At 45.6% G+C, this 27,673-nt stretch overlaps 1 protein-coding gene across 1 annotated transcript; it reads left to right on the top strand.

The window, feature by feature from the left end:
* The first annotated feature begins 1,287 nt into the window (after positions 1 to 1,287).
* Cfap107 (cilia and flagella associated protein 107) lies at positions 1,288 to 25,772 on the top strand. The gene is made up of 4 exons (XM_051171616.1): positions 1,288 to 1,436; positions 18,995 to 19,108; positions 24,223 to 24,400; positions 25,591 to 25,772. The coding sequence occupies exons 1-4, from the start codon at positions 1,326 to 1,328 to the stop codon at positions 25,770 to 25,772; spliced, it is 585 nt and encodes a 194-aa protein (XP_051027573.1). The 5' UTR covers positions 1,288 to 1,325.
* Positions 25,773 to 27,673: the final 1,901 nt, after the last annotated feature.

Below are 27,673 nucleotides of genomic sequence, written 5' to 3'. Positions count from 1 at the left end.
CAGTAGACGGATATTTTGGTGGCTCCTCATCCTTTGACCTAGAGAATAATCAAGAAATTGGGTTCTGTCCCACTGAGCTGAGCCAAGGTCTCTTCATTAAGGCATTGCAACCTCACAGTTCAGAAGTTTAGCCGGGCGTAGTGGCGCACGCCTTTAATCCCAGCACTCGGGAGGCAGGGGCAGGCGGATCGCTGTGAGTTCGAGGCCAACCTGGTCTACAAAATGAGTCCAGGATGACCAAGGCTACACAGAGAAACCCTGTCTCGAAAAACAAAAACGAAAAACCAGAAGTTTAGTTCATTGTTATCATGGTGGGAAGCACGGTGGCAGGAATGCAGGCATGGTGCTGGAGAGGTAGCTGAGAGGTCTGCATCTGGATCAGCAGGCATGGGGAACAGACAATGAGCCACTAAGCCCAGAGTGAGCATCTGAGACCTCAAAAGCCCACCCCCAGTGACACACTTCCTCCAACAAGGCCACGTCTTCTAGCAGAGGCACTCTCTATGGGCCCATGGGGACATTTTTATTCAAGGCACCACAGATACAGGATGTGAAGTGCTTATGGGATGGACGAATGAAGACTGAACAAATGGACCACACCTGTGTTAGCTGCAAACACAATGCAGGACTCTTCACGGAAGGCCCTTGGGCCGGCGTTACAGGAAAGCAGTGAGTGGGAGCAGGTGCCATAAGCGGGAGTTAGGACAGACGGATTTTTTACAGGTGTCCCACCAGGTAGCTGTGTAATTTTAGGCAGCTGAACCTCACTGTGTGCTTCAGTCTCCTCAAGCACAAAGCACCCAAGGGGTGCTGTGATCGGACGTCTGTTAGTATCTTAGCATGGGCTCACATATCAGTACTAAGTAGTATTAGAATTCAACTCACCTTCAAGAAAGAGTCCAACTCACTCTTGGACTCGTACCAAGTCCAAAACCCAGCCAAGGTCGTGGCCCTCTTGACATGACAACAAAGACATCCACCCTTTTCACTGCTGGTCTGATGGTGGTGTTTCTTCAGTCTGGCGTGTTTGCGTGGGGCCAGCTTTGCTCCTCCAGAGTCAACTGTTTCCTGGTGAAGAGTAACCATGGCTAGAGTCTGTCACCATGGAGACAGTCAACAGAAGAGAATCCAGGATCATATCGCTCTCCCTGGAGGAAAGGGAGCTAGCTCTCTGGGCTTTAAGTTTTCCGAGCTTGAAAGAGTGCCATCTACTACCCAATCTGGAGGGGCAGAGGAGGAGATGAACAATGTACCACCCCCTTAATGCCCCTCCCCCTCTCCCCTGAATCTGCCAAGCCAAAGGGACGCAGGGGCAGAGCCTTGTCATGTTTGTGACTGCAGCGGTTCCTCAGGCATTTTCTACTCCGGGCTGGCAGATTGAAAAGAAGTATTCAACGAAAGTGCTCATTGGAAACTGGGTAGAAGAAAGGAGAAAGGTAAGAACGAAGAGCCAGTGTGTGTGTATGGGGCGGTGGGGTGGGGTGGGGGGGATGCTCAGAGAGAGAAGGAGTGAAGTCATTGCTATTCTCAGATGTGAGCAGTTCGTGGCTGAGTCTTAAGAGCATGGCGTTAGGTAGACTTGTTGAGCTCTACATAGGAAAGGTGCAATCAAGCAATAATTAAAGTCCCTCCTTATGCCTTAAAGATGCCATAGTTGGGATAGTAATACAGTTGTGCCTCTAGCACTGTTGTCCCAGCACTATTTCAAGCTATCAGTATATTCTCCAATTACTTTGTACTTTTAAAAAAATGATTTATTTATTTATTTATTTATTTATTTATTATGTATACAGTGCCTTGCCTGCACGTACACCTGCAGGCCAGAAGAAGGCATCAGATCACATTATAGATGGTGGGAAGCCACCATGTGGTTGCTGGGAATTGAACTCAGGACCTCTGGAAGAACAGTCAGTGCTCTTAACCTCTGAGCCATCTCTCCATCCCTGTACTTTTAATTTTTATTTTATGTTTAGTTGTTTATTTATTTTTGAGATAGAGTGTCTCTACATACTCCTCCCTGGCTGACCTTGAACTCACAGAGATCCGTCTGCTTTTGCCTCGTGAATGCTTGGATTAAAGACATGTGCCAACATTTTTGTACTTCCTTAATTTTTATTTTTACTGGGCTGGAGACATGGCTCAGTGGGTAAGAGCATTTACTGTCCTTGCAGGGGACTGGAGTTTGGTTCCCAGGCCCTTATAACATCTCACACACAACTCCAGGGGATCCAATGTCTTCTTCTGGCTTCCTCATGGTGTATAAACATGGTGTGCTTAAGCACTCTTAACCCCAGAGCCATCCCTTGCACTAGTACCTACTGAAGCAGGCCCAGCACTCCCTGGAGTGACATCAAGGAGTCTGCTGCTGCTCACTGCATTAGTTCCACAGGCCCGTCCTGCCTGTGTTCAGTGAGAACTCTCAAAACAGAACAGGTCCTTGGTGTTCCTTCCTCTGAATAGGCCACTTGGGACTGAGCCTCTTCCTTTGTGGCCAGCAAAAATGGACTATTTTGAGTTTTACGGAGAAGGAGCATAGGTTGTTCAGTTGGTACAGTGTTTGCCTAGCACCCAGGATTCAAATGGCAGAATTGTATAAACTAGGTAAGGTGTTGCACATCTGTAATCCAGAGGCCTCAGCACTTGAGAGATAGTGGCATAAGGATCTATATTTTAAGGTCATTCTTGATAGCAAATTGAGTTCAAGGCCAGCCTGATTGTGTGTGTGTGTGTGTGTGTGTGTGTGTGTGTGTGTGCATGGATACGTATATACATATATGCATATATAAATATATATGAATGGGGCAGGCTACAGTCTAATGTTGCAGACAACTTTAGTTTAGTTTCAGTGTATTTTTTACACATGAATGTAACAAAGAGAGTGTTGGCTGTTTGAGTTCATAAAAACATGTAAATAAATGCCAGCTAGTACATACTAAACATTAACAGAACAGCCCTTTCCCAGAACTTTCTCAGGGCCTACCAATTTAAATACAATATACTGGAATTAGTATAGATTATATCTGGGAAAGCATAAAAGCAAGGCAGAAGGCCATATCCAGATCTGGGATACAGCGAGGACGGCACTCAGTGTATCTTTTCACCACACTGGGTTCTATAGCTATGATCTGACATCCAACAAGAATAAATGTGTGTTATGAACTAAACGCAAATGTCTGTCACAAGAGGCATAAAATCGCATCCAAGAACAATCCAGGCAGCAAAGTGAACTGGGGCAAAAAGCCTCTTCCTTTTCTCCTGGGGGCTTTCTTGAAGTTCCCCCAAGGCACTGGAAACTGCCGTCATTCTTTTGACTGTGTTCCATTACTTTGGACACGTAGAAAAGATTGTTTCCATGGAGAACATTAATCACCAGACAAGGCATCAACTTCAACTGTGCTTGACAGATGCGAGGAAGAGAAGCACCAAGGGGTTGGGGGGAAAACGACCAGAGTAGCAATCCATAAGGGTTCTCATAGGAGAAAGCTGCAAGGGACTCCGGTCTGTAAACAACCAGTTATGAGACCCCTAGGAGAAAGCTGCAAGGGAATCTGGACTATAAATGTCTCAAGAGGAGAGAAGGCCAAAGTGGTGCATACTGTTAATCCCAGCACTTGGAGGCCGGAGACAAATCCCTATGAGCTGAAGCCTGGTGAACATACTGAGGTCCAGGGCAGCCAAGGCTACATAGTAAGACTTTGGGGAGGCAGAAGCAGGATCACTGTGAGTTCGAGGCCAGCCTGATCTACAAAGCAAGTCCAGGACAGCCAAGGCTACACCGAGAAACCCTGTCTTGAAAAAAAAAAAAAAAGTTTGAGACTTGATTCAGCCTTCATGATGGTTGGTTCCGAAGACCAGCTAGTTTAAAAAGTCTCCCCCTTTCATATATCTGGTCAACAAAGAGTGAGAGGGTTGGTATTTTTAATTTTTAATTTTTTTAGCAATAAATTACTAGACATACAAAGGAAAAGGAAAGCATGCCAAGAGAGCAAACAAAGTAGCATGGTCTCTCTAAATAAACAAAGAACATTACCGTGCATGGAGGTACCTTTACTTCCAGCATTTGGAAAATAGAGGCAGTCAGATCTGTGTACGCTAGTGCAGTCTGGTCTACATAGTGAGACCTTGTCCTCCCTCCCCCCTAAAATAATTGCTGAAAATATCACAGCTTGAGGAAAGACAGGTGTCAGGGACCATGCAGAAGGGACAGCAAAACAGCTTTAGAACTCATGGAATGTGACCCACCGGTTAGCGCAACCACAGTGGGTGTGTCTCAGAGTGGCAGAGCCCTGAGGACTGTGGGTCCTGAGGACTTCGTGCTGTTTTGAAACATATCTCTGCTTGGGGCCCTTCTGCTCACCACGTCCCTCATAATATATGAGTTGTGTGACAGACAACTCTAAAGGGGCTTCCAGCCCCTCCCCCGGGCAGTATCACTGGCACTCACAGCCACAATGCCCGATCTCTTCCATGCTTTGCTGCTGGCACAGATTAATGATTCAACCACCGCCCTTTATAAGAACCTAGAGATGCAGAATGCTGGCAATAACCACCACCCTTAGAAAGAATTTGGAAAAGTAGACTTGTTAGGCAATGTTAGGTAAGGATGGTTTTGCTATGGACTGTGATTCAGAAAGTCTTATGGAACAATGTGAAATTAAGAAAAAGCACACTCAGGCCAGGCGTGGTGGGTGGCGCACACCTTTAATCCCAGCACTCAGGAGGCAGATGGATCGCTGTGAGTGTGAGGACGGCCTGGCCTACGAAGTGAGTCTAGAACAGCCAAGGCTACACAGAGAAACCTCGTCTCAAAAAAAGAAAAAAAGAAGAAAAGAAAAAATACACTCTTCAGCCTGGTGTGGTGGCGCACGCCTTTAATCCCAGCACTCAGGAGACAGAGGCAGATGGATCGCTGTGAGTTCGAGGCCAGCCTGGTCTACAATTCAAGTCCAGGACAGCCAAGGCTACACAGAGAGACCTCGTCTCAAAAAAAGAAAAAAAGAAAAAAAGAAGAAAAGAAAAAATACACTCTTCAGCCTGGTGTGGTAGCACACGCCTTTAATCCCAGCACTTAGGAGACAGAGGCAGGTGGATCACTGTGAGTTCGAGGCCAGCCTGGTCTACAATTCAAGTCCAGGACAGCCAAGGCTACACAGAGAGGCCTCGTCTCAAAAAAAGAAAAAAAGAAAAAAAGAAGAAAAGAAAAAATACACTCTTCAGCCTGGTGTGGTGGCGCACGCCTTTAATCCCAGCACTTGGGAGACAGAGGCAGGTGGATCACTGTGAGTTCGAAGCCAGCCTGGTCTACAAAAGTTAGTCCAGGACAGCCAAGGCCACACAGAGAACTCTGTTTTTGAAAAAAAAAAAAAAGTACACTCATAATAGTAAAGCTAGGGACTTTTCGAGGTTTATGAGCAAGAACAACAGCCCAGAATAGCACAGGCTGATGTGACTCTTTCAAACTGGGCTGGAGACTGAGATGATTAATTTTCTTATATCTATTTTTGCCCTCAGTTTCCTGACATGTTTTAATAAAAAAAAATCATTAATGAGTAAATGTGTGCTTTAAAGTTTTATACAGGGCTGGAGAGATGGCTCAGAGCTTAAGAGCACTGACTGTTCTTCCAGAGGTCCTGAGTTCAATTTCTACCAACCACATGGTGGCTCACAACCATCTATAGTGTGATCTGACGCCCTCTTCTGGCCTGCAGGTGTACATGCAGGCAGAGAACTATATACACAATAAAATGAATCTTTAGAAAAAATATTTAAGGTAGAAATGACTGATTGTTTTATATATAAAAGTTTAGGGGCTGGAGAGATGGCTTCATGGTTAAGAACACTGCCTGCTCTTCCAAAGGACCCGGGTTCAATTCCCAGCATCAACAGGGCAGCTCACAACTGTCTGTAACTCCAAGACCTGACACCCTCACACCAATGCACATAAATTTAAAAATTAAATTAAAAAAATTTTAGGTTTATGATTTTCGGGGGGGAGACTCAAGACAGGGTTTCTCTGTGTAGCCTTGGCTGTCCTGGACTCACATTGTAGACCAGGTTGACCTCTAACTCACAGAGACCCACCTGCCTCTGCTTCCTGAATGCTAAGTGTGTGACACGACGCCTGACAGGTTTGTGATTCTTTTAAAATTTTTATAAGATTATTTCTTAAGATAATTGATTCTGTCTTTGTTACCACAAATTGTAGCCTTCCAGTAAAGAGAAGATGGCTGATAAATTACCTTGTGTGCTCACACTTTGTTTTTTAGTTATAAATGTATATGGGGTCTTGGAAACAATTTGTTTTTCATATTTGTTTCTCACCCATAACACATAAAGCATGTGATCATGTGAGGGTATTGGGGAGCATGCTTTTCTTGCATATACTCATTGTAATTTTTCACCTGAAGAAAAATAGAGTGTAACCACGTTGTCATTTTCGTGCTTCTGGAAAGATCTTGCTGAGATATTTAAGCTGTCAGAGAAATAATAAAAGTGGTTGGAACTCAGAGCTTGCTCCACCCACCAAGTATTTATATATGTGTGTATATGTATGTGGATAAAGTTAGATTGGAATCTGTTTCCATCCACCCAATATGTGAACATACGTGTGTGTGTGTGTGTGTGTGTGTGTGTGTGTGTGTAAGAGAAGCTTGTAGAAGAAGCTTGTTGGAACATATCTTCTGGAGTCTGTCTTACCCCATCATCAAGTGAAAGTTGGGGGGAGGGAGCTTTTTCTATCTTTTCCTTTTTTTTTTTTTATTTTTTTTAGATGCTTTTCCACCACCCGTGCAAGCCCCCACTTTCCACCACTGGAAGCCCCTGCTAGGAGCCCACAACCAGAGACCCTGCTTATCGTAATAGGTGGAAGCCCCCACCAGGAAGCCTCCATCATCACTGGCCCACCACCAGTAATTTAATTCTGGCCCCTCCGTAGCCACTATCAGTGGAAGCCACTGTCGGTAACCATCAGTTCCGTCCTGGAAAGTTACCCTCAGAGAAAGTCTGTTGGGTGACCATCCAGACTCAGATCTACACCCCACCTCAGTTTACCCTGTGATGTGGAAGCTAGTCTTCTGCAGACATGGCTTTATGAATCCAACAAGTTCAAGGAATTCCACGAGGAATAAATATAGAAAGGGACACATTGAGGTTAGCCATGGCAATCAAACTATTAGAAACCAAAGACGGGGACTCTTAAAAACATGAGAAGCAGCCAGGTGATGGTGGCACATGCTTGTAATCCCAGCACTTGGGAGGCAGAGGCAGTGATTGCTGGGAATTCAAAGCCAGCCTGGTCTACAAAGTGAGTGCAGGACATCCAAGGCTAACACAGAGAGACTCTGTCTCAGAAAAAAAAAATATAAGATAAGCATAGGCTGTTGTAGATAAAAGGTTATTAATATCTACTATTAACCCACATAACTATTACAGTGGTTATTATTTGTTCTGCTATTAACCAATAAAAGACACATGCATCTGTTTGATTTTTAATATGCCATACACTCCGGGGCTGGGCAGAAACTACTCCCTTAAGCTATCCTTTCTCTCCCAGCCCCACATGGCATGCCAATTGCTCTAATAATTCATATCTGGGCTACTGCCACTCCCACCCACTGTTCCATAAATACTTGCTTATGCTTTCATCTGCGCTGTTTCCAACACCATTCTCAGAGTTAACTCCTCCCAGCCGGTGTGGCTCTTCCTTCAGCTAACACATGGCAAATCTCTCTCCTCCTCCTGGCCTGTACTCCTTATGGTCTCCACCCTGCCCCCCCACCCCCATACACACTCCTCTGGCTCCTCTGATGATTCTCGGTCCTCCAAGCCTGTGAACCTCAGCTCTGCCTACCTCTCTCCTGCCCAACCCAGGTGTAGGCCTTTATTTAGCCAATCAGGGAGAGTTTTAGGGGCAAGGTTGCACAAACGTCATTTTGGTTACCTGAGGATTTGTTCTCAGAACAGTAAGAATTTCAAGGGGGTGGGGATGGGGGGGCAATCAATTAACGTCTGAATGCATGGTGGTTCTGAATACATGTGTGGTCCTGCCCCCACACATGGGCAGGAGAGGTACACCCATGTAGTGACTCACAACCATCTGTCACTCCAGTTCCAGGGGATCTGGTGCTCTTTTCTGACCTCCAAGGCACCAGCCTATGCGTGTAGTACCCAAACATACATGCAGACAAAACACTCATAAACATGAACTATATAAATCTACAGAAGAAGGAAGATGAGGAGGGGAACAGAAGAGAGGGGAAGACAGAGAGAGATGCAGGGAGGGAGGGAGGGAGGGAGGGAGGGAGGGAGGGAGGGAGGGAGGGAGAGTACAACCATAAACAATGACTTGTCAGGACAATAACAATAACTTACTACAGAGTCTATTAGTGGAGGGTTTTTTTTTTCCACAAAAAAGCTAGAAGCCATGGGGTGATATATTCAAAGTAAAGCAAAAAGTAAAAATTGTCAACTAGGGGCTAGAAAGGTGGCTCAGAGGTTAAGAGCACTGGCTGCTCTTCCAAAGGCCCTGATTTCAATTCCCAGCAACCACATGGTGGCTCATAACCATCTATAGTGAGATCTAGTGCTCCTTTTGACATGCAGGCAGAATACTGTATCAATAAATTAACAAACAAACAAACAAGCCAGGCATGGTGGCACATGCCTATAATTCTAGCACTCAGGGAGACAGAGGCAGGCAGACCTGAGTTTGAGGCCAGCCTGGTCTACTGTTGTGCCCATTTTGCGAGACCCCGAAAAGACCATCAGGAGATGAAACCAATGCAGGCAGAAGAGGATCTTTATTTCATGGCTCAAGCCAGTCTCCGACAGTCACCAACGCACTGGTATCCAAAGAGGAGCCCCAAATTCTGAGCTGAGGGCAATTGTGTAGGTTCCTTTCCCTCCCAGCCCACCCAAAGCAGGGGAGTTCCAGCCTGGCAAATGGTTCTGGTTTCTCTCTCTCTCTCTCTCTCTCTCTCTCTCTCTCTCTCCTCCTCTCTCTCTCTCTCTCTCTCTCTCTCTCTCTCTCTCTCTCTCTCTCCCTCTCTCTCTTCTCTCTTCCTCTCTTCTCTGCTGTCTGTCTCTCCCTCTCTCTCTCGCTTCTGTCTGTCTGTCTCTCTCCCTCCCTACCCCCTCTCTCTCCCCCTCCCTCTCTCTCCCTCTCTCTCTCTTCTCTGTCTGTCTCCCTCCCCCCTTTCTCTCTTCTTTGTTTGTCTGTCTCTCTCTCTCTCCCCCTCTGTCTGTCTCTCTCTCCCTCCCTCTTTCTCTCTCTTCCTCTTTCTCTTTCTCTCTTCTCTGTTTTTCTGTCTGTCTATCTCTCTCCCTCCCTCCCCCTCTCTCTCCCTCTCTCTTGTCTGTCTGTCTCTCTCTCTTTTTTGTCTGTCTGTCTCTCCCTCTCTCTCTTTCTCTTCTTTGTCTGTCTGTCTCTTTCCCTCCCTCCCTCCCTCCCCTCTCTCTCTTCTCTGTCTCTCTCTCTCTCTTGTCTCTCTCTCTTTGTCTGTCTGTCTGTCTCTCTCCCTCCCTCCCCCTCTCTCTCCTCTCCCTCTCTCTCTCTCCTTCTCTGTCTGTCTGTCTCTACCTCTCTCTCCATCTCGCTCGCCCCTCTATATCTTATCGGTATGTTCTATCTATCCCGCCCTCACACCCCCTTATCTCTCTCTTCTCTGTCTGTCTCTCTCTCTCTTCTCTGTCTGTCTGTCTGTCTCTCTCCCACATCCACTCTGTATGGCTCTCCCATCGCGCTATACTCTACTCTCTCTTCTCTCTTCTATTTCTTCTATTATCTCTCTCTCTCTCTCTCTCTCTCTCTCTCTCTCTCTCTCTCTCTCTCTCTCTCTCTCTCTCTCTCTCTCCCCCCCCTTGGCCAGTTTCCTAGCAACTTTATCTCCTGTGGGCAAAAAGGAATGCAACAGGACTGGTTGCTGTTTCCTCCCTGCAGTTGGCCTGATTATCTCCTGTAGGCCTATTTCTTAACGTTTGCCCCATGACCTTGAAATCCAGTTTTAGTTCTTCTGGTATCTCACTACAAAGTGAGTCCAGGACAGCTAAGTCTACATAGAGATGCCCTGTCTTGAAAACCCCAAACCAAAACAAAGCAAACTGACCAAAGAAACCTGTCAACTAAGGATTCTCTAGCCCACAAAACTGTCCTTCAAAGATTAACAAGTAGGGGCTGGAGCAATGACTCAGCGGTTAAGAGCACTGTCTGCTCTTCCAGATGTCCTGAGTTCAATTCCCAGCAACCACATGGTGGTTCATAATCAACTATAACGAGATCTGGTGCCATTTTTTGGTGTACAGGCATACATGCAGGCAATGTGAGGATTCTGAGGATTCTGCTTCACTCTGCCTACCTATGATGTCATTGCTTACCTGCCACAGGGGGTGTGGCCCTGCCCAGAGCTATATAAAATGGCAAACCCTCCTCATAACACTCTCTCTCCCTCTCTCCCCCCCCTCTCCCTTTCTCTCTCTCTTTTTTCTTTTTTCTTTCTTCTCTTCTTCTTCTCACTCTTTTTCTCTTTCTCTCTCCCTCTCTCTCTCCTCTCTCCTCTTCTCCCTCTCTCTTTCTCTCTACCTCTTCCTCTTCCTCTGTCTCTCTCTGGGGTACTCCTTCCCCCTTCTCCCCCCCATGCTCATTTAATAAACTCCTCTATAACATAATGTCTGGCACCTTATTATCTTAGTGCCTTGTATCATTCTTTTTATATTAAACACAAAAGGCAGAACATTGTATAATAAACAAATCTTTTTAAAAAAAGATGAGGAAACAATAAAGGCATTTTTAGACAAGCAAAAAACTGAAGAAGTTTATTAGTTGGAGCTCTGAAGATTTGGAGACCCACCTTTTTAGGAAATCATTCAAGTCAAAATGAAGGGACATGAGCTCCCTTACATGAAAATACATAGACAAAGATAAAAGCCAGTATTGTTTTAATTTATACACAATTTTAATTTTAATGTATACACAATTCAGAGAAGAAATATATAATAATTATAGATCTATGCAAGTGAACACAGAACTCACACTGATTTAATAAATCAATAAAATAAATCAAACTTGCAAGGCAGCTCAGTGCCTCAAGATGCCTGTCACCAAGCCTAATGACCTCAGTTTGATGCCTGGAGCCCACATGAGTGGAAGGAAAGAACTGATTCCCACTGGTTGTCCTTTGAGCTCCGTATGTGTGTCATGGCATATTCTCACCTCCCAGGCCCCATGCATTTAAACAAATAAAATGTGTTAAGTTTTTAAAAACACACATACACTTGTTTTCATCTTAGGAAATCTATTTAATAACCAATTAAATTATGGGATTAAATTTTTAAAATGTTGCTCTCATTTGCTGCAGCAAATCACAGCCTTGCATAGTCCCATCTGCATAGCTAAATAAGATGTAGTGGAGGCCTGAAGGATACTTGTAGCTGAAGACGTGTAGAAGCTTATAGTTTGGGCCAGGCGTGATAGCGCACACCTTTAATCCCAGCACTTGGGAGGTAGAGGCAGGCATATTGATGTGAGTTCGAGGCCAGTCTAGTCTACAAAGGGAGTCCAGGACAGCCAGGGCTACACAGGGAAACCCTGTCTCGAAAGACAAGAAGAAGAAGAAGAAGAAGAAGAAGAAGAAGAAGAAGAAGAAGAAGAAGAAGAAGAAGAAGAAGAAGCAGCTTATAGATTAACAATCCTTACATTGTGTGTGCTTCTTTTATTTGTTAAGATTTATTTATTCTGTACACAGTGTTTTGCCTGCAGGTACTCCTGCACACCAGAAGAGGGCACCAGATCTCATTATAGGTGGTTATGAGCCACCATGTGGTTGCTTGGAATTGAACTCAGGATCCCCAGAAGAGCAGCCAGTGCTCTTAACCTCTGAGCCATCTCTCCAGTCCCTATGCTGCTTCTTACAAACTACAGATTTTGGCCTCTTAGAGTTATTTGTTTTACACTGGCAGAATATTGGCATTGTGGTTAGTTGGGAAACTCAATTACAGATTGCTGTGTGCCCATCAGATAGGTCCCTACATCACTGTTCACTTTAGCAACACAATTGCTGGTGAGGAGGCAAGTGGGAGGGCAGGTCTTGAAGTATGTAGAAGGTGATAATTAAAGATAATATAACTTTATTTTGGTACCCAGGGCCAGAAGAATGCTAAGCAAGCATTCTGCCATTGATCTATATGCCCAGAGCTCTGAAATTATAATTGAAAGTGTTCAGCTGGGTACGGCAACACATGCCTTTAATCCAGCACTCTGGAGGCAAAGGCGGGTGGATCTCTGAATTTGAAGCCAGCCTGATTTACACAATGAGTTCTGGGGCAGTCAAGGCTACAGAGAAAAACCCTGGCTCAAATGTAACAAAAGTTACATTCATTCACTGATTATTTGTATTAAGAGGTAGCGCCCTTGCCTACACACTGTGGAGGTGGGAGGACAACTTTCAGGAGTCAGTTCTCTTCCTTCCACTATGTGGTCCCAGTTATCCCAACTCTGATGATCAGGGGTCAGGGAAAGCACTTTCCCTGCCTGAGCCATCTTGGCTGCCCTGTAATTTGAAATGTTAGAAAGTCCCCTCTTGAATGTAGCTCAGTTTGCCAATGGCTCAACAAGAGAAAGTGCTAGCTTGCCATGTGGCATAGCTTACTTTTTGTTATCAAGATAAATGTCGTGAACAAAACAGTCCAGGGACATGCCTGACGTGTCGCAATCACAGACAAGTCAGGGCAGGCACTCAAGTAGAAGCAGAAGGCGGAATGTTCGTCACTGGCTTGTTCTCCACGGATTGCTCGATATATATATATATACACACACACATACCAAGGACAACCTTTCCAAGGTTGGCATTGCCCACAGTGGCATGCACCACTCCCCCCACCACCACCACATCAGTCATTCTCAGCTGAAGTTCCCCCTCTACCCCAGTGACTCTCAGTATCCAGTTGATAAAATCCGACCAGCACATCATGCAAGACTGATGACCTGAGTTCAGATCTCAGGAATGCACGTAAAAGCTGGCAGTGGTGGCAAGTGTGTGGTCCCAGCACCTACAGCAAAGGAGAAAAAAAGAGACGTGCATCCTCTCAAGTTTGCAGGCCAGCCCAGGGTATACAGTGCAGTGGCCAAAATGAAAGGCCCTCCTAAAACGAGGGGGGGGGGTGCGAACCAAGAATGGCACCAGACATTGTCCTTTGACTACCACAATACACAACATGCAAACACGAGACAACACATGCCATATACCACACTCATGTAAATTACACACACCATACCTCAGCACACACACACTGTACAAAACACATATATAGCCTACATGTCCTAGACAAACCATACACACTACGTAAACCTTAAAAGCTACACGTCCCTTAAACTTTACACACACCACAAATACTACACACACCATGTACACCACACACACCATAATACCACACACACACACACACACACACACACACACATTTCACACACATACACACAACATATTATACACACCATATATCCGTGCTGTACCCATTCACAAGCGCTAATAAATATTTTTAAAAGAAAAAAAATAGACAAAACTCACAATTCATTAGATAGACTAAGGGGAAAAAAAAATCAAATAATGAAAGTGGGGAATCACTACACTAAGAATTATTTTCTAAGATTCATTTGATTTTTATTCCTGCATATGATATTAGCATGTGCCACATGTGCCACATGTATGCAGTGCAGTGGAGGCTAGAAGAGAGCACAGGATGCCCTGGAACTAGAGTCATAGAGGTTTTGAGTCCCTGACATGGGTTCTAGAGGCTTCTTTTTCTATTAGAGCAGCAAATGCTCTTACCTCCTGAACCATCTCTCCCGCCCCTGGAAAACTGGATAATCTATATGAGATAAACAAATGCCCAGAAACACGCAATCTATCAGACTGAATTTTAAATAAATAGAAAAACCAGACATATAATTATCAGGAAACTGGACTTGTAATCAAAACCTTAAAGAAAAGCCCAAGACAGAGAACTCACTGGAGAATTTTATCAAATGCGAGAAAAAGAAGAAGAAACAAACAAACAAATAACACCAGGGCCTGGAAAGAAGGCTCAGCAATTAAGAACACTGGTTTAACTCCCAGCATCCCTGTGATAGCATACATGGGTCTGTAATTCCAGTCTAAAAAACTGCAATGTCTCCCTCTTCTGGCGTCTGTGTGTAATACATGCACATGGTGACCAGACGAACCTGCAGGCAAAACACCCAGGTGTTCTGTGTTTAAAATAAAATAAAATATTTTAATTAATTAAAAAAAGAAGTTGTAACAGCAATTCTCCTCAAATACTCTCCGAATTTTGAAGAAGAGGAACTAAACTTAAAAATTACAGGATCTTGATATCAAGACAATGATGTGAGAAAAAAGAAAACCATTAACCTTCTTTTTTGTTGCTGTTTTTTGTTTTTTCAAAACAGGGCTTCTCTGTGTAGCTCTGGCTGTCCTGGACTCACTTTATAGATCAGGCTGGCCTCGGACTCACAAAGATCCGCCTACCTCTGCCTCCCAAGTGCTGAGATTAAAGGCGTGCGCCACCGTGCCCGTCCAACCTCTTAAGAATAGTGATGAAGAGCCGGGCGTGGTGGCACACGCCTTTAATCCCAGCACTCGGGAGGCAGAGGCGGGCGGATCGCTGTGAATTCGAGGCCAGCCTGGTCTACAAAGTGAGTCCAGGATGGCCAAGGCTACACAGAGAAACCCTGTCTCGGGAAAAAAAAAAAAAAAGAAAAAGAATAGTGATGAAGTAGGCTGTATAATACCGCAGGCCTATAACCCCGGCACTTAGAAGTCTGAGACACAAGGATTACCAGGTTTGGTTTTGTTTTGTTTTGTTTTTTGGTTTCCCACCCCCCCCTTTGGTTTACTTTTTTTTTATTCATTCATTCATATGATATCTCAATTGTTATCCCATCCCTTGTATCCTCCCATTCCTCCCTCCCTCCCACTTTCACCCTACTCCCCTCCTCCATGACTGTGACTGAGGGGGGCCTCCTCCCCTGTATATATATACTCATAGGGTATAAAGTCTCTTCTTGGTAGCCTGCTATCCTTCCTCTGAGTGCCACCAGGCCTCCCCATCAAGGGGACATGGTCAAATATGGGGCACCAGAACTGCCCATCATAATGTTCTACTTGTAGGTTTCTAAGACCCTCTGGATCCTTCTAGTTCCCCATTCTCCCATACTTCTCTCACCTAGAGTCCCAAAAGGATGTCCTCCCATCTGTCCCACTTTCCTGGTAGGTGAAGACTTTCATGGGACATGTCCCTTTGGCTAGTGTCTAGTTATAAGTGAGTTTTTACCATTTGAGTCTTTCTGCTTCTGGGTTAACTCACTCATTATGATAATTTCTAGTTCAATCCATTTGTCCACAAATTTTGGGAATTCCTTGTTTTTAATAGCTGAGTAGTAGTCCATGGTGTAAATGTATCACAGTTTCTTTATCCATTTTTCTACTGAGGGACACTTAGGCTGTTTCCATGTTCTGGCTATTATGAATAAGGCTGCTATGAACATGGTTGAGCATATGTACCTGTTGTGAGCTGGTGCATCTTCTTGGTATATTCCAAGGAATGGAATAGCTGGGTCTTGAGGAAGCCCTATTCCCAGTTTTCTGAGATAGCACCAGACAGATTTCCAAAGTGGCTGCACTAGTCTGCATTCCCACCAGCAATGAAGGAGTGTTCCTCTTTCTCCACATCCTCACCAGCATGTGGTGTCACTTGAATTTTTTTATTGAAAAATAAAATCATCCGTATTACATTTCAATTGCTATCCCATCCCCTGCATCCTCCCATTCCTCCCTCCCTCCCGCTTTCACCCTATTCCCCTTCCCTATGACTGTGACTGAGGGGGACCGCCTCTACCTGAAGATGATGCTAGGGTATCAAGTCTCTTCTTGGTAGCCTGCTATCCTCCCTCTGAGTGCCACCAGGCCTCCCCATAAAGGGGACATGGCTAAATATGGGGCACCAGAGTTTGTGTGAAAGTCAGTCTCCACTCTCCACTTAACTGTGGAGAATGTGCTGTCCCTTGGCTAGATCTGGGTAGGGGTTTGATGATGACAGCATATATTGTCCTTGGTTGGTGCCATAGTTTGAGCAGAACCCCTGGTCCCAGATCTGCCCATCATAGTGTTCTTCTTGTAGGTTTCTAGGACCCTCTGGATCCTTCTATTTCCCCATCTCCTATATTTCTCTCACCTAGAGTCCCAATAGGATGTCCTCACCTCTATCCCACTTTCCTGGTAAGTGAAGGCTATCATGAGACATGCCTCTTGGCCTAGTGTCCAGTTATAAATGTGTATATATCATTTGAGTCTCTCTGCTTCCGGGTTAGCTCACTCATTATGATCATTTCTAGTTCAATCCATTTGTCCACAAATTTTGGGAATTCCTTGTTTTTAATAGCTGAGTAGTATTCCATAGTGTAAATGTACCACAGTTTCTTATTCATTCTTCTACTGAAGAACACTTAGGCTGTTTCCATGTCCTGGCTATTATGAATAAGGCCGCTATGAACATGGTTAAGCATATGTCCCTGTTGTATGCTGGAGCATCTTCTGGGTATATTCCAAGGAGTGGAATAGCTGGGTCTTGAGGAAGCCCTATTCCCAGTTTTCTGAGATAGCACCAGACAGATTTCCAAAGTGGCTGCACTAGTCTGCATTCCCACCAGCAATGAAGGAGTGTTCCTCTTTCTCCACATCCTCGCCAGCATGTGGTGTCACTTGAACTTTTGATCTTAGCCATTCTGATGGGAGTAAGATGGAATCTCAGTGTTGTTTTGATTTGCATTTCTCTGATGACTAAAGATATTGAGCATTTCTTTAAGTGTTTCTCAGCCATTTGCTGTTCCTCTGTTGAGAATTCTGTTTAGTTCTGAGCCCCATTTCTCAATTGGATTATTTGGTTTGGTGGTGTTTAATTTCTTGAGTTCTTTATATATTTTGGATATTAGACCTTTGTCCAATGTAGAGTTGGTGAAGATCTTTTCCCAGTCTGTAGGCTCTCACTTTATTCCCTTGACAGTGTCTCCTGTCTTACAGAAGCTTCTCAGCCTCATGAGGTCCCGTTTATTAATTGTTGACGTTAAGGCCTGGGCTGTTGGTGTTCTGTTCAGGAAGTTGTCTCCTGTACCAATGTGTTCCAGGCTCTTCCCCTCTTTTTCTTCCAGCAGATTTAGTGTCTCTGGTTTTATGTTGAGGTCTTTGTGCATGGTGACAAATATGGGTCCAATTGAATTTTTCTACATGTAGACATCCAGTTAGACCAGCACCATTTGTTGAAGATGCTATCCTTTTCCTGTTGAATAGATTTGGCTTCTTTGTCAAAAATCAAGTGACCATATGTATGTGGATTCATTTCTGAATCTTCTATTCAATTCCATTGATCAACCAGCTTATTGCTGTGCCAGTACCATGCTGTTTTAATTACTGTGGGCTCTATAGTACAGCTTGAGATTGGGTATGGAGATTCCTCCGGAGGATCTTTTATTGTATAGGATTGTTTTAGCTATTCTGGGTTTTTTGTTTTTCCATATGAAGTTGAGAATTGACCTTTCAATGTCTTTAAAATATTGTGTAGGTATTTGATAGGGATTGCATTGAATCTGTAGATTGCTTTTGGTAAGATGGCCATTTTTACTATGTTGATTCTCCCGATCCATGAACAAGGGAGATCCCTCCATCTTCTGATGTCATCTTCAATCTCTTTCTTCAGATATTTAAAGTTTTTTTTTTCAAACAAGTCTTTTACTTGCTTGGTTAGAGTTACTCCTAGATATTTTATATTGCTTGTAGCTATCGTGAAGGGTGTAGTTTTCCTAATTTCTTCCTCTGCATGTTTGTCATTTGTATATAGGAAAGTTACTGACTTTTTTGAGTTAATTTTGTATCCAGCCAATTTGCTGAAGGTGTTTATCAGCTGTAGGAGTTCTCTGGTAGAATTTTGGGGTTCACTTATATCTACTATCATATCATCTGCAAATAGGGATAGTTTGACTTCCTCTTTTCCCATTTGGATCCCCTTGATTTCCTTGTGTTGTCTTATTGCTCTGGCTAGAACTACAAGAACTATATTGAAGAGATATGGAGAAAGTGAGCAGCCTTGTCTGGTCCCCGATTTTAGAGGAATTTCCTTGAGTAAGGGATTACCAGTTTAAGAGAAACTTGAGTTACTTTATCGAAAATAAAATGACAAGAGCTAGGGATGTAGCTCAGTGGTTGGAACCCCATATAATCTTTTCTCTCTCTCTTTTATTTTCTTTGTTTCTTTTTTTTTTTTTTTTTTTTTTTTTTTCGAGACAGGGTTTCTCTATGTAGCACTGGCTGCCCTGGACTCGCTTTGTAGACCAGGCTGGCCTCGAACTCATAGCTATCGCCTACATCTGCCTCCCGAGTGCTGGGATTAAAGGTGTGCGCCACCACTGCCCATCTCCATATAACCTTTCTAACACTTAACTCAGTACATGGGAGGCTGGGGTAGGAAAGAAAGAAAGGAGGAAAAAGAAAAGGAGGAGAATGGAATGTGGGGCCCTCTTCTAGCCTGCAGGTGTACACGCAGGCAGAGCACTGTATACGTAATAATAAATAAATAAATAATAAATAAACTTTAACAAAATAAAAATAGAAAGAAAGAAAGAGGGCAAGCCCGGCATGGTAGTGCACACCTTTAATCCCAGCACTTGGGAGGCAGAGGCAGGCAGATCTCTGTGAGTTCGAGGCCAGCCTGGTCTACAAAGTGAGTCCCGGACAGCCAAGACTGCACAGAGAAACCCTGTCTCAAAAAACCAAAAAGAAAGAAAGAGGACAGAAGAGTGTGAGTCTGGAGCAGGCCTTAGCACACGCCCTTTCTACGTTATTTGGTGTCCTGGGTTTTTATTCACTGTCCCCCTGCCAGGCTTCAGATAGTTGCTGGGGGACACAGACCAGGTATGAGAGGCATGTTCTCATGAGTCTGTGTTCTTTTCCAGTTCACCAAAGCCACTGACCGCACGCCCCAGTGCATTCACAGGAAGGAGTATGTTCCCTTCCCAGGCCACAGACCAGACCAGATTTCCAGGTGGTATGGAAAAAGGAGAGTGGAGGTAAGCAACAGCTGTGTTAGCAGGTGGGAATACTCCAGAGGCTATGGGATCCTAGCACTTCCGGGTACAGCAGGGAGGGTCACCTCCCATCCCACCTCACCCTACGTGAGTCCCTCTGGATGTCTCCCTCTAGCTTGCGCTGGGGACAGCAAGCTTGTCCCCAGTCATCCATAGGCCATAGTGGCGCTCTGTGCCACCACACTGGGAATGCCCGAGTGAGAACCCTGAGTGTTTTGCTTTGCCAGCCTGATGTCTCCCCACCCCGTCTGCCCTAGACATCCTACCTGTCTAAACTCGGGGGTGGGGGTGGCAGGAAGAAGTGGGGTGAGGTTTGTGAGAATCTGAGCCTTTTTGTGTGAAGAGAGACCCAGGAGACCAGCTATTCTGATTCCAAAAGCAGGAAACCAAGTCTTCCAAATTGTGTGGCTTGATGGTACTGTAAATCAGACAATGCGTGCGTCTCCCCTTTTCCTTTTAAACTTAAAAATAGGGCTGGAGAGATGGCTCAGAGGTTAAGAGCACTGACTGCTCTTCCAAAGGTCATGAGTTCAATTCCCAGCAACGACATGGTGGCTCACAACCATCTATAATGAGATTTGTATACATAATAAATAAATAAATCTTTAAACTTAAAAATAAAAATATGTGTCCACTTGCTATGGGAGATACCCCTGTCTGTGTGAGTGTGTGGAGGTCACAAGACAATCTACAGGAATCGGCTCTCCCCTTCCACCACATGGGACCCGAGGACCAACCTCAAGCAAGCGTCTTTACCAGCTAAGACATCTCTCCAGCCTTGAGCCATGATGTAAACAATCTGATTTCATCCCAAACTGAAATTCTTTTTTTTTTTTTTTTTTTTTTTTTTTTTTTTTTTTTTTTTTTGGTTTTTCGAGACAGGGTTTCTCTGTGTAGCCTTGCCCATCCTGGACTCACTTTGTAGACCAGGCTGGCCTCGAACTCACAGCGATCCGCCTGCCTCTGCCTCCCGAGTGCTGGGATTAAAGGCGTGCGCCACCACGCCCGGCCTGAAATTCTTAACTTTAGTATAAACTGAGGTTCCTGGGTTGGAGTTGGGGGGGGGGGTAGGGGATGGGGGATGGGAGGTAGGAGGGGTGGGCACACCTATGTTAAAGGTTCTATAAGCCTGGTTGACTGATCTGAACTTTCTTATTGGAAACGATTTGGAATGTTACTGATATGGAGCCAAATAAGTTAGGGCTATCGTTAGTCCTTTTAGAAGCCTTTCATCGCCCATGTGTCTGCCCTAACTAGCATCCCTGGAGCTACCTAGGAAACATTTTGAACCCCATCAATTTAGCTTCCGCCTACCAAAGCCGAGGATGCCATCGGACAGCAGTTAAGACCTGTAGCAGAGATTTCTCCATTTTCTTATAACCCACCTCCCTGATGTTCCATCTGATGAGGTTGGGAAATGCTTTGTTTTATAATTTTGTTTTGTTTTGTACATATCAAAAAAAAAGCAAAAAACAAAAAAACAAAACCTTTCTAAGAGTCTAGGCGTGGTGGTGCACATCTTCAATCTCAGTATTCTAGAGGCAGAGGCAGGTGATCATAGGTCAGCATGACCTATGTAGGGAGTTCCAGACCAGCTGGGAGCTACACAGTGAGACCTGGTCCCCCAAATAAAAACAAACACAACCCCCAAGAAAACAAACCAAAACCTTTATGAGGACCAGCTGGCGAGATGGTTCATTGGGCAAATGGCCCTTATCACTAAGCCTGACAATCTGACTTTGACCCCTGGAATGCTATTTGGTGAAAGGTACCGACTTCTTCTGGTTGTTCTCTGATCCCTATACACACGTGCACACACATAAGAAAATATTTAGCTTTTTTTCACATAAATGCAAAAAAATTAAAAATGTGTTTGTTTGTTTGTTTTTTTTTAATCATGAAGCTGGGTGTGGTGGCGCACGCCTTTCATCCCAGCACTCCAGAGGCAGAGGCAGGCACATCTCTGTGAGTTTGAGGCCAGCCTGGTCTACAAAGAGAGTCCAGGACAGCCAAAGCTACACAGAGAAACCTTGTCTCAAAAAATACACACACACACACACACACACACACACACACACACACACACATATTCTATTATTCTTGGCAACCTGAACTTGTACTCCCAAGCCCTGGCCACTTATATTTAGTTCAAGAATAAACTGTCTTATATTTCCTTTGAGACGAGAGCTGGCATTTGCACTGACACTGCCAAAGACAACTGTCCTCTGCCTTTTGGAAAATCACATCATGATAAATGGTATCGGGCTGTCTATTGGTACCCCTTGGTCACACACCATAGCATAAATAGACTACTCTGATATCTCCAGACTGTGCACACATCTCCAGTCCACACTGAGATTCCTAGCTGTGTTGGCATCCCCAGGTAGGGCGTGCTGATACTCTTGGCTTCTTGAGCACAAAGGTACTTTAACTGAAGAAGTCAGAATCAGAGCCCACAGGCTGGGGATCCCAGTCCCCAGCAACCCTTAGCCCTGGTCTTACATATCAGATCCTTACACTGCAACATCTTAACCTTTGGCTACAATTAAGTGTAGCGCATTAGGCAACCTTTTAAAGAGACCTTTGCACTCCTTACAAAGCCTAACCCCGGGCTGGAGAGATGGCTCAGAGGTTAAGAGCACTGGCTGCCCTTCCAAAGGTCCTGAGTTCAATTCCCAGCAACCACATGGTAGCTCATAACCATCTATAATGAGATCTGGTGCCCTCTGTACATGCAGACAGAACACTGTATACATAATAAATAAAATAAAATAAAAAATAATATTTAAAAAAGAAAAAGCCTGACCCCGAGCCATGGTTTAATAGGGCTAAAGTTAATAAATCCCAAGGGTGGGGGAGATGGCTCAGCAGTGAAGAGCCCTTGCTGCTCTTGCAGAGGACTGGAGTTTGGTTCCCAGTGCCCACATCTGTTCCTAGCACAGCCCTTGGTAACTCCCGCCGCAGGTGGGGATAATTGACCCCCTCTTCTGGATAGCTTGAGCAGTCTCCTCCTCCCCACCCTCAACACACAAGTGCATATAAATAAAAATAAGACCAATATTTAGTAAACAGTTCCCCTAAACCTGGGGCTTGGTGGCACACACCCTTGATCCCAGCATTCAGGAGGCAGAGGCAGGCAGATCTCTGAGTTCGAGGCCAGCCTGGTCTACAGAGTGAGTGGCAAGATAGCCAGGGCTGTTACACAGAGAAGCCTTCTCTTTTGTTTGTTGTTGTTGTTGTTGTTTGTTGTTTGTTTTTGTTTTTTAAAATGAAATCACTCATATTACATCTCATTTGCTATCCCATCCCCTGCATCCTCCCATTCCTCCCTCCCTCCCGCTTTCACCCCATTCCCCTTCCCTATGACTGTGACTGAGGGGGACCTCCTCCCCCTGAATATGGTACTAGGGTAGAGAAACCTTCTCTTGGAAAAGTCTCCCAACACCCTACACACACACACACACACACACACACACACACACACACACACACACACATTCCTTCCCCCGTATTCTTTGTGCTCCTAAGTGTTCACCACACCCCATCCCTCTCTGAAATTAATGGGCTGTTCCTGGCAGATGCTCTGTTGCCTCGTGCAGCTGGCCGTATATAACATTGCACATCCCCGCCTTATGAGAACCAGGGGCATCTAAGACAATGGTTTGCCCCTGCATCATTTTTGAGACAGCAGGGCCACATTCAGAACCAAAAGAAATACCAATAAAATCCGCCCCCCCACACACTAGCCCTTCTCCTGTAGTTCTGCCACCAAGGAATACCTCCAGCTCACTGGCTAGATTACAAAGAGACTCCTGGCCCCCGGCCTCGCAGGTTGTAGGAACTATGCATTGGACCCCAGCCCAACCCCTTCATGTCTCTCTCTCTCTCTCTCTCTCTCTCTCTCTCTCTCTCTCTCTCTCTCTCTCTCTCTCTCTCCTCTCTCTCTCTCTCTCTCTCTCTCTCTCTCTGGCATTGTGCTCTGACACTCTGACTTCTTTATAGAACCACCTTTTGTAGTCTGGGACACAGGATGTCAAGAGCCCAAGGCAAACAGACTGCCCCTCCATCAGTCCAACTCCTTAGGATTCCCTTCCAAGCCAGGAGGATTTCCTTAGGAAAACCCGGTTTCAGGCAGTCTAGATGGAGAAAAATACAACTTCTCCTTCCGGGTACATAACTCCTCACCAAAGAAAGGGTTCCTTGACAGGCATGGTGCCACATGCCTTTTTTCCCAGTACCTGGGAGGCAGAGGCAGGCAGATCTCTTTGAGTTCGAGGCCAGCCTGGTCTACAAAGTGAGTCCAGGACAGCCAAAGCTACACAGAGAAACCCTGTCGAAAGAAAGAAAGAAAGAAAGAAAGAAAGAAAGAAAGAAAGAAAGAAAGAAAACAAAAAAATAGGGCTCCTTGGTTTGAAGCTGAGGAGGGGCATAAATCCTTCCTGGGGAAAGGCAAGTTGCAAAGCCTTCTCTGGTTCTTCCAACAGTAACTGAAGGAAATATGAAGTCCAAATGCCTCTTGAGTTGGAAACAGGCAGCTGTGGGGGGGGGGGGGGAGACAAAGCAAGATTGAACCAAATGATGTAATCAGATCCCAAAACTGCACCCTGAGTGGCCCTGACAGAGCATCCTGACTTTAAATTTTTTTTTAAGATATTTATTTATTTATTATGTATTCAGTGCTCTGGCTGCATGTACACCTGCAGGCCAGAAGAGAGCATCAGATCACATTATAGATGGTTGTGAGCCACCATGTGGTTGCTGGGAATTGAACTCAGGACCTCTGGAAGAGCAGCCAGTGCCCTTAACCTCTGAGCCATCTCTCCAGCCCCCTGACTTTAATTTTTATTTACTAGGGTGTAGCTCACCCTGGGGATGAGGAATGAAAGCGGCTAGCTGGGGCTTTATAACTGAAGAATGAATGTGTCCAAGTGGGGTGGACAATCCTAAGGCCCTTGGAAGACTCTGGTGACCAGTGGAGGTTTCTTTTCCACTGGTGTCTCAGCTCCTTGACAGGTGATGACTGTCCCCCATCCTGGGCTGGAGAGGAGGACACCGTGCTCTGATGGCTGATGTGGTCACTGCGTGTATCCTTCCAGGGTCTCCCGTACAAGCACCTGATCACCCACCATCAGGAGCCTTCACATCGCTATCTGATCAGCACCTATGATGACCACTACAATCGGCACAATTATAACCCAGGCATGCCTGCTGTACGGTCCTGGAGCAGACAGAAGTTGCTGTGGCTGCCAGAGAAGTCTGACTTTCCCCTTCTTGGTACTTTTATGATTGGAGTTTCCCCACCCCCCCCCCCCTACCCCCCACCCCTCAATGTTTGGTCAATAAGGGGACCACAAATGCACAGGGCTGAGGTGTGCTCCCATCCCAGACAGAGACCTACCCAAGCAGTCGGGGCTAAGGTCACAGGAAAATGAGCCCTGTTTGTTGCACAGGGTTGCACCTGCCCTTCTTCCAATACGTTTGTATGGCAGCCTCACCTATACATCATGGGGCTTATTTGCCAGGACCAAAGATGGCTGGAAGCAACTTACTACTCTTCTGCCAGGCCTTCCCATTATACACAGTAATTGAATCTTCCTTGGGGTACCCGGAGGACAGAGTGGCAACAAATATACAACATTTTTGCCTTCAGGGAGTTGATGATCCAAGAAAGAGACAGACTTATTAGTACAGAAGATAATGTTGAGTAGCTGGGTTCGGTGGCGCACGCCTGTAATCCCAGCACTCGGGAGGCAGAGGCAGGCAGATCTCTGCGAGTTCCAGGCCAGCCTGGTCGACAGAGTGAGTCCTGGACAGCCAAGGCTACACAGAGAAGCCCTGTCTTGGGCTGGAGAGATGGCTCAGTGGTTAAGGGCATTGTCTGCTGTTCCAGAGGTTCTGAGTTCAATTCCCAACAACCACATGGTGGCTCACTGCCATCTATAATGAGATCTGGTGCCCTCTTCTGGCCTGGAGGCCTAATGCAGGCAAAAGAAAGAAAGAAAGAAAGAAAGAAAGAAAGAAAGAAAGAAAGAAAGAAAGAAAGAAAGAAAGAAAGAAAGAGAAATAGATAATATTGAGTAAACAAGGTAGGAGTGTGTACTATACAAAAAAGTAAGCAACCTGGAGAGCGAGACAGGAGTGAGAGACAATTGTGCCTCCTATTTGCTGGTCCTTGTGCCTCACCTCCAGCAGCTCCCAACGGTGTCTGCATTAGTTCCACACGCCATGGCAGGCAACTGCTGTGCCACCCCAGATCAGATGATATGTTGCTCTTCTGGGTGATGTGACCACCATGTGTGTGTCCTATGTAGGCCAGGCTGGCCTCAAACTCACACAGATCTGCCTGCCTCTGCCTCCCAGGTGTTAGTACTGAAGGCGAGCGCCACCAGTGCCCACCCGCCTCCTGCCGAGTGTGTGTTCTCATGACCAAGCCCCGTGTCACCCAAACCTGGTTTCTCTTGCAGCTCCCCCCACAAACTATGGACTGTTCGAGCAACTGAAGCAGAAGTGGCTGGCCCCCAAGACTGGCCTGAAGGGGAGCATTTATACCACGTCCTACCCGAGGCTGCCGGTGTGCGCTATGTCCAGGAGGGAGCATGCCATCCCGGTCCCTCCCCCTCGACTGCACCCCATCCCACACTTCTGAGGACTACCACTCCACTTCTAGTCTGGCCAGATCCAGCAGAGTCCCACAGCCTTCACCGGATTTGTCAGATAGCAAGCATCTGTGGATATACCCCAAGAATTAATTATGGACCACTTTTGGGGGGAGGGGGCAACCTCTTGGAATCATGATCTATATTTTATGGTACCTTCTCTCTAAACGCATAGATTGTTTTTGTCCCCCCCCCCCATAATTAAAGCTTCTTTCCATGACTGCAAAGCCACGTATGTACAGAAGACAAGTAACACAGTAGGAGAAAAAGAGAAAGGACTTAAGTCCATTACGTGAAGGTTGCTGTGATATGACAGACACTATCCTAAGGGAGGAAGGGTGTGTCTTGGCTCATGGTTCCAGGGGTCCAGCCCAGCATGCTGGGGAAGGCATGGTGACAGAAGCAGGAGTCAGCTGCTCCCCTGCATCCCAGATGGATTTCCTAGTACACTTTTCCTTTTTATTTGTCTCAGAATCCCAGAATGGTACCACCTACTGTTAACTCAAGCTAGACAGTCACCCACAGGCTTGCTCAAGGCTGTCTCTTAGGTGAGTCTAGAGCTGTCAGTATTCACACCACTGCAAAGCCCTTTTAAATTGGTTTGTTTGGGGTTTTGTTTGTTTGTTTGTTTGTTTGTTTGTTTATATCTATGCATGTGTGTTACATTCCTAAGTGTGGAGGTGAGAGGGCAGCTTGTATGAACAGATTCTCTGCTTCTACCATGTCCATTGTGGGCTTGAACACAGACCATCAGGCTCGGCAGCAAGCGCCCTTACACACTGAGCCAGCCATCAGCATCAGTCCCCATCACAAGTCCTTGAGTTTGACTTTCCAGATTCTACAGAAGGGGAAACTGAGGTACAGAGAGGCCACAGACTCCCTCAGATTTTTACCAGTTGGTATGTATTTTACAAGGAATGTCCGGACCAAGGGGGAGAAAAAGACTTGGCTCTGAGACCCATAAGCCAACTGCAGAGCCTAGGGAGGAGAAGAGTGTCCGCAGAGCAGGTGACAAGGAAAGCATCCATCTCACTGGTGGTGCTGAGGCTATGGAACAGGCGTGCTGGCACGAAGGGAAAGACATTGGGCACTGTCCTCTGCTCCGGGTTCTCAGGTCTGTGGGGCTCTGGGGAGGAGAGGGCTTTAAGAAGGTTAGAATGAACAGAGGCAGGTGGAGCTCTGGGAGTTCGAAGCCAGCCTGGTCTACAAAGTGAGTCCAGGACAGCTAAGGCTACACAGAGAAACCCTGTCTCGAAAACCAAAAAAAAAAAAAAAGGTTGGAACAAGTGGATGTCCTGAGAGAAAGAAATAGTCTTATCCTCACCCAGACCAGGGGTTCACCTGCCATGGGGACTTGTCACAACTTGAGAATATGCTGTTAATTTGCCACCTTTTTTTCCCTGGATATTTTTCATATTTACTTAGGGGGGGTGTTGGGACATGGGCAAGTATGTGTGTATCACAGTGTGTACGTGATCCAACGAGAGGACAGCTTACACGAAGGAGTCAGTTCTCTGCTTTCACCATGTGGGGCCCAGGGGTTGAATTCAGGCCTTCAAGCTTGGCAGAACAGGTACAGTCCAGTCATTCTCTGAAGAGCCTTTCTTTGCTATGTGTCCTACCTCCCACGCCAGCTGTTGACACCCACTGCTGTGGGTATAGTGCTGTGTATACAGATGATGCTTAACTGAGTGTCTGGGAATAGTCTGTTGTCCTTGGAGGCTCCTCTTGGTCAATCATGCTATTCATTTTTGTTTTTGTCATGTTGTGCCTCCAGTGGGATTCCCAAGGGCTGCCTAACCCCAGTCTCAGAAGACCCTGTTCTTCCCAGAGCTCAAATCCTCCCACTAAGCATCAGAGCAAGTGCCTCCTTTGAACCTCTTCTGCCAAT

Source organism: Acomys russatus, chromosome 29 (genome assembly GCF_903995435.1).
Source record: "Acomys russatus chromosome 29, mAcoRus1.1, whole genome shotgun sequence".
Classification (NCBI taxonomy): Eukaryota; Metazoa; Chordata; class Mammalia; order Rodentia; family Muridae; genus Acomys; species Acomys russatus.
This window is presented reverse-complemented; position numbering and strand designations above follow the sequence as displayed.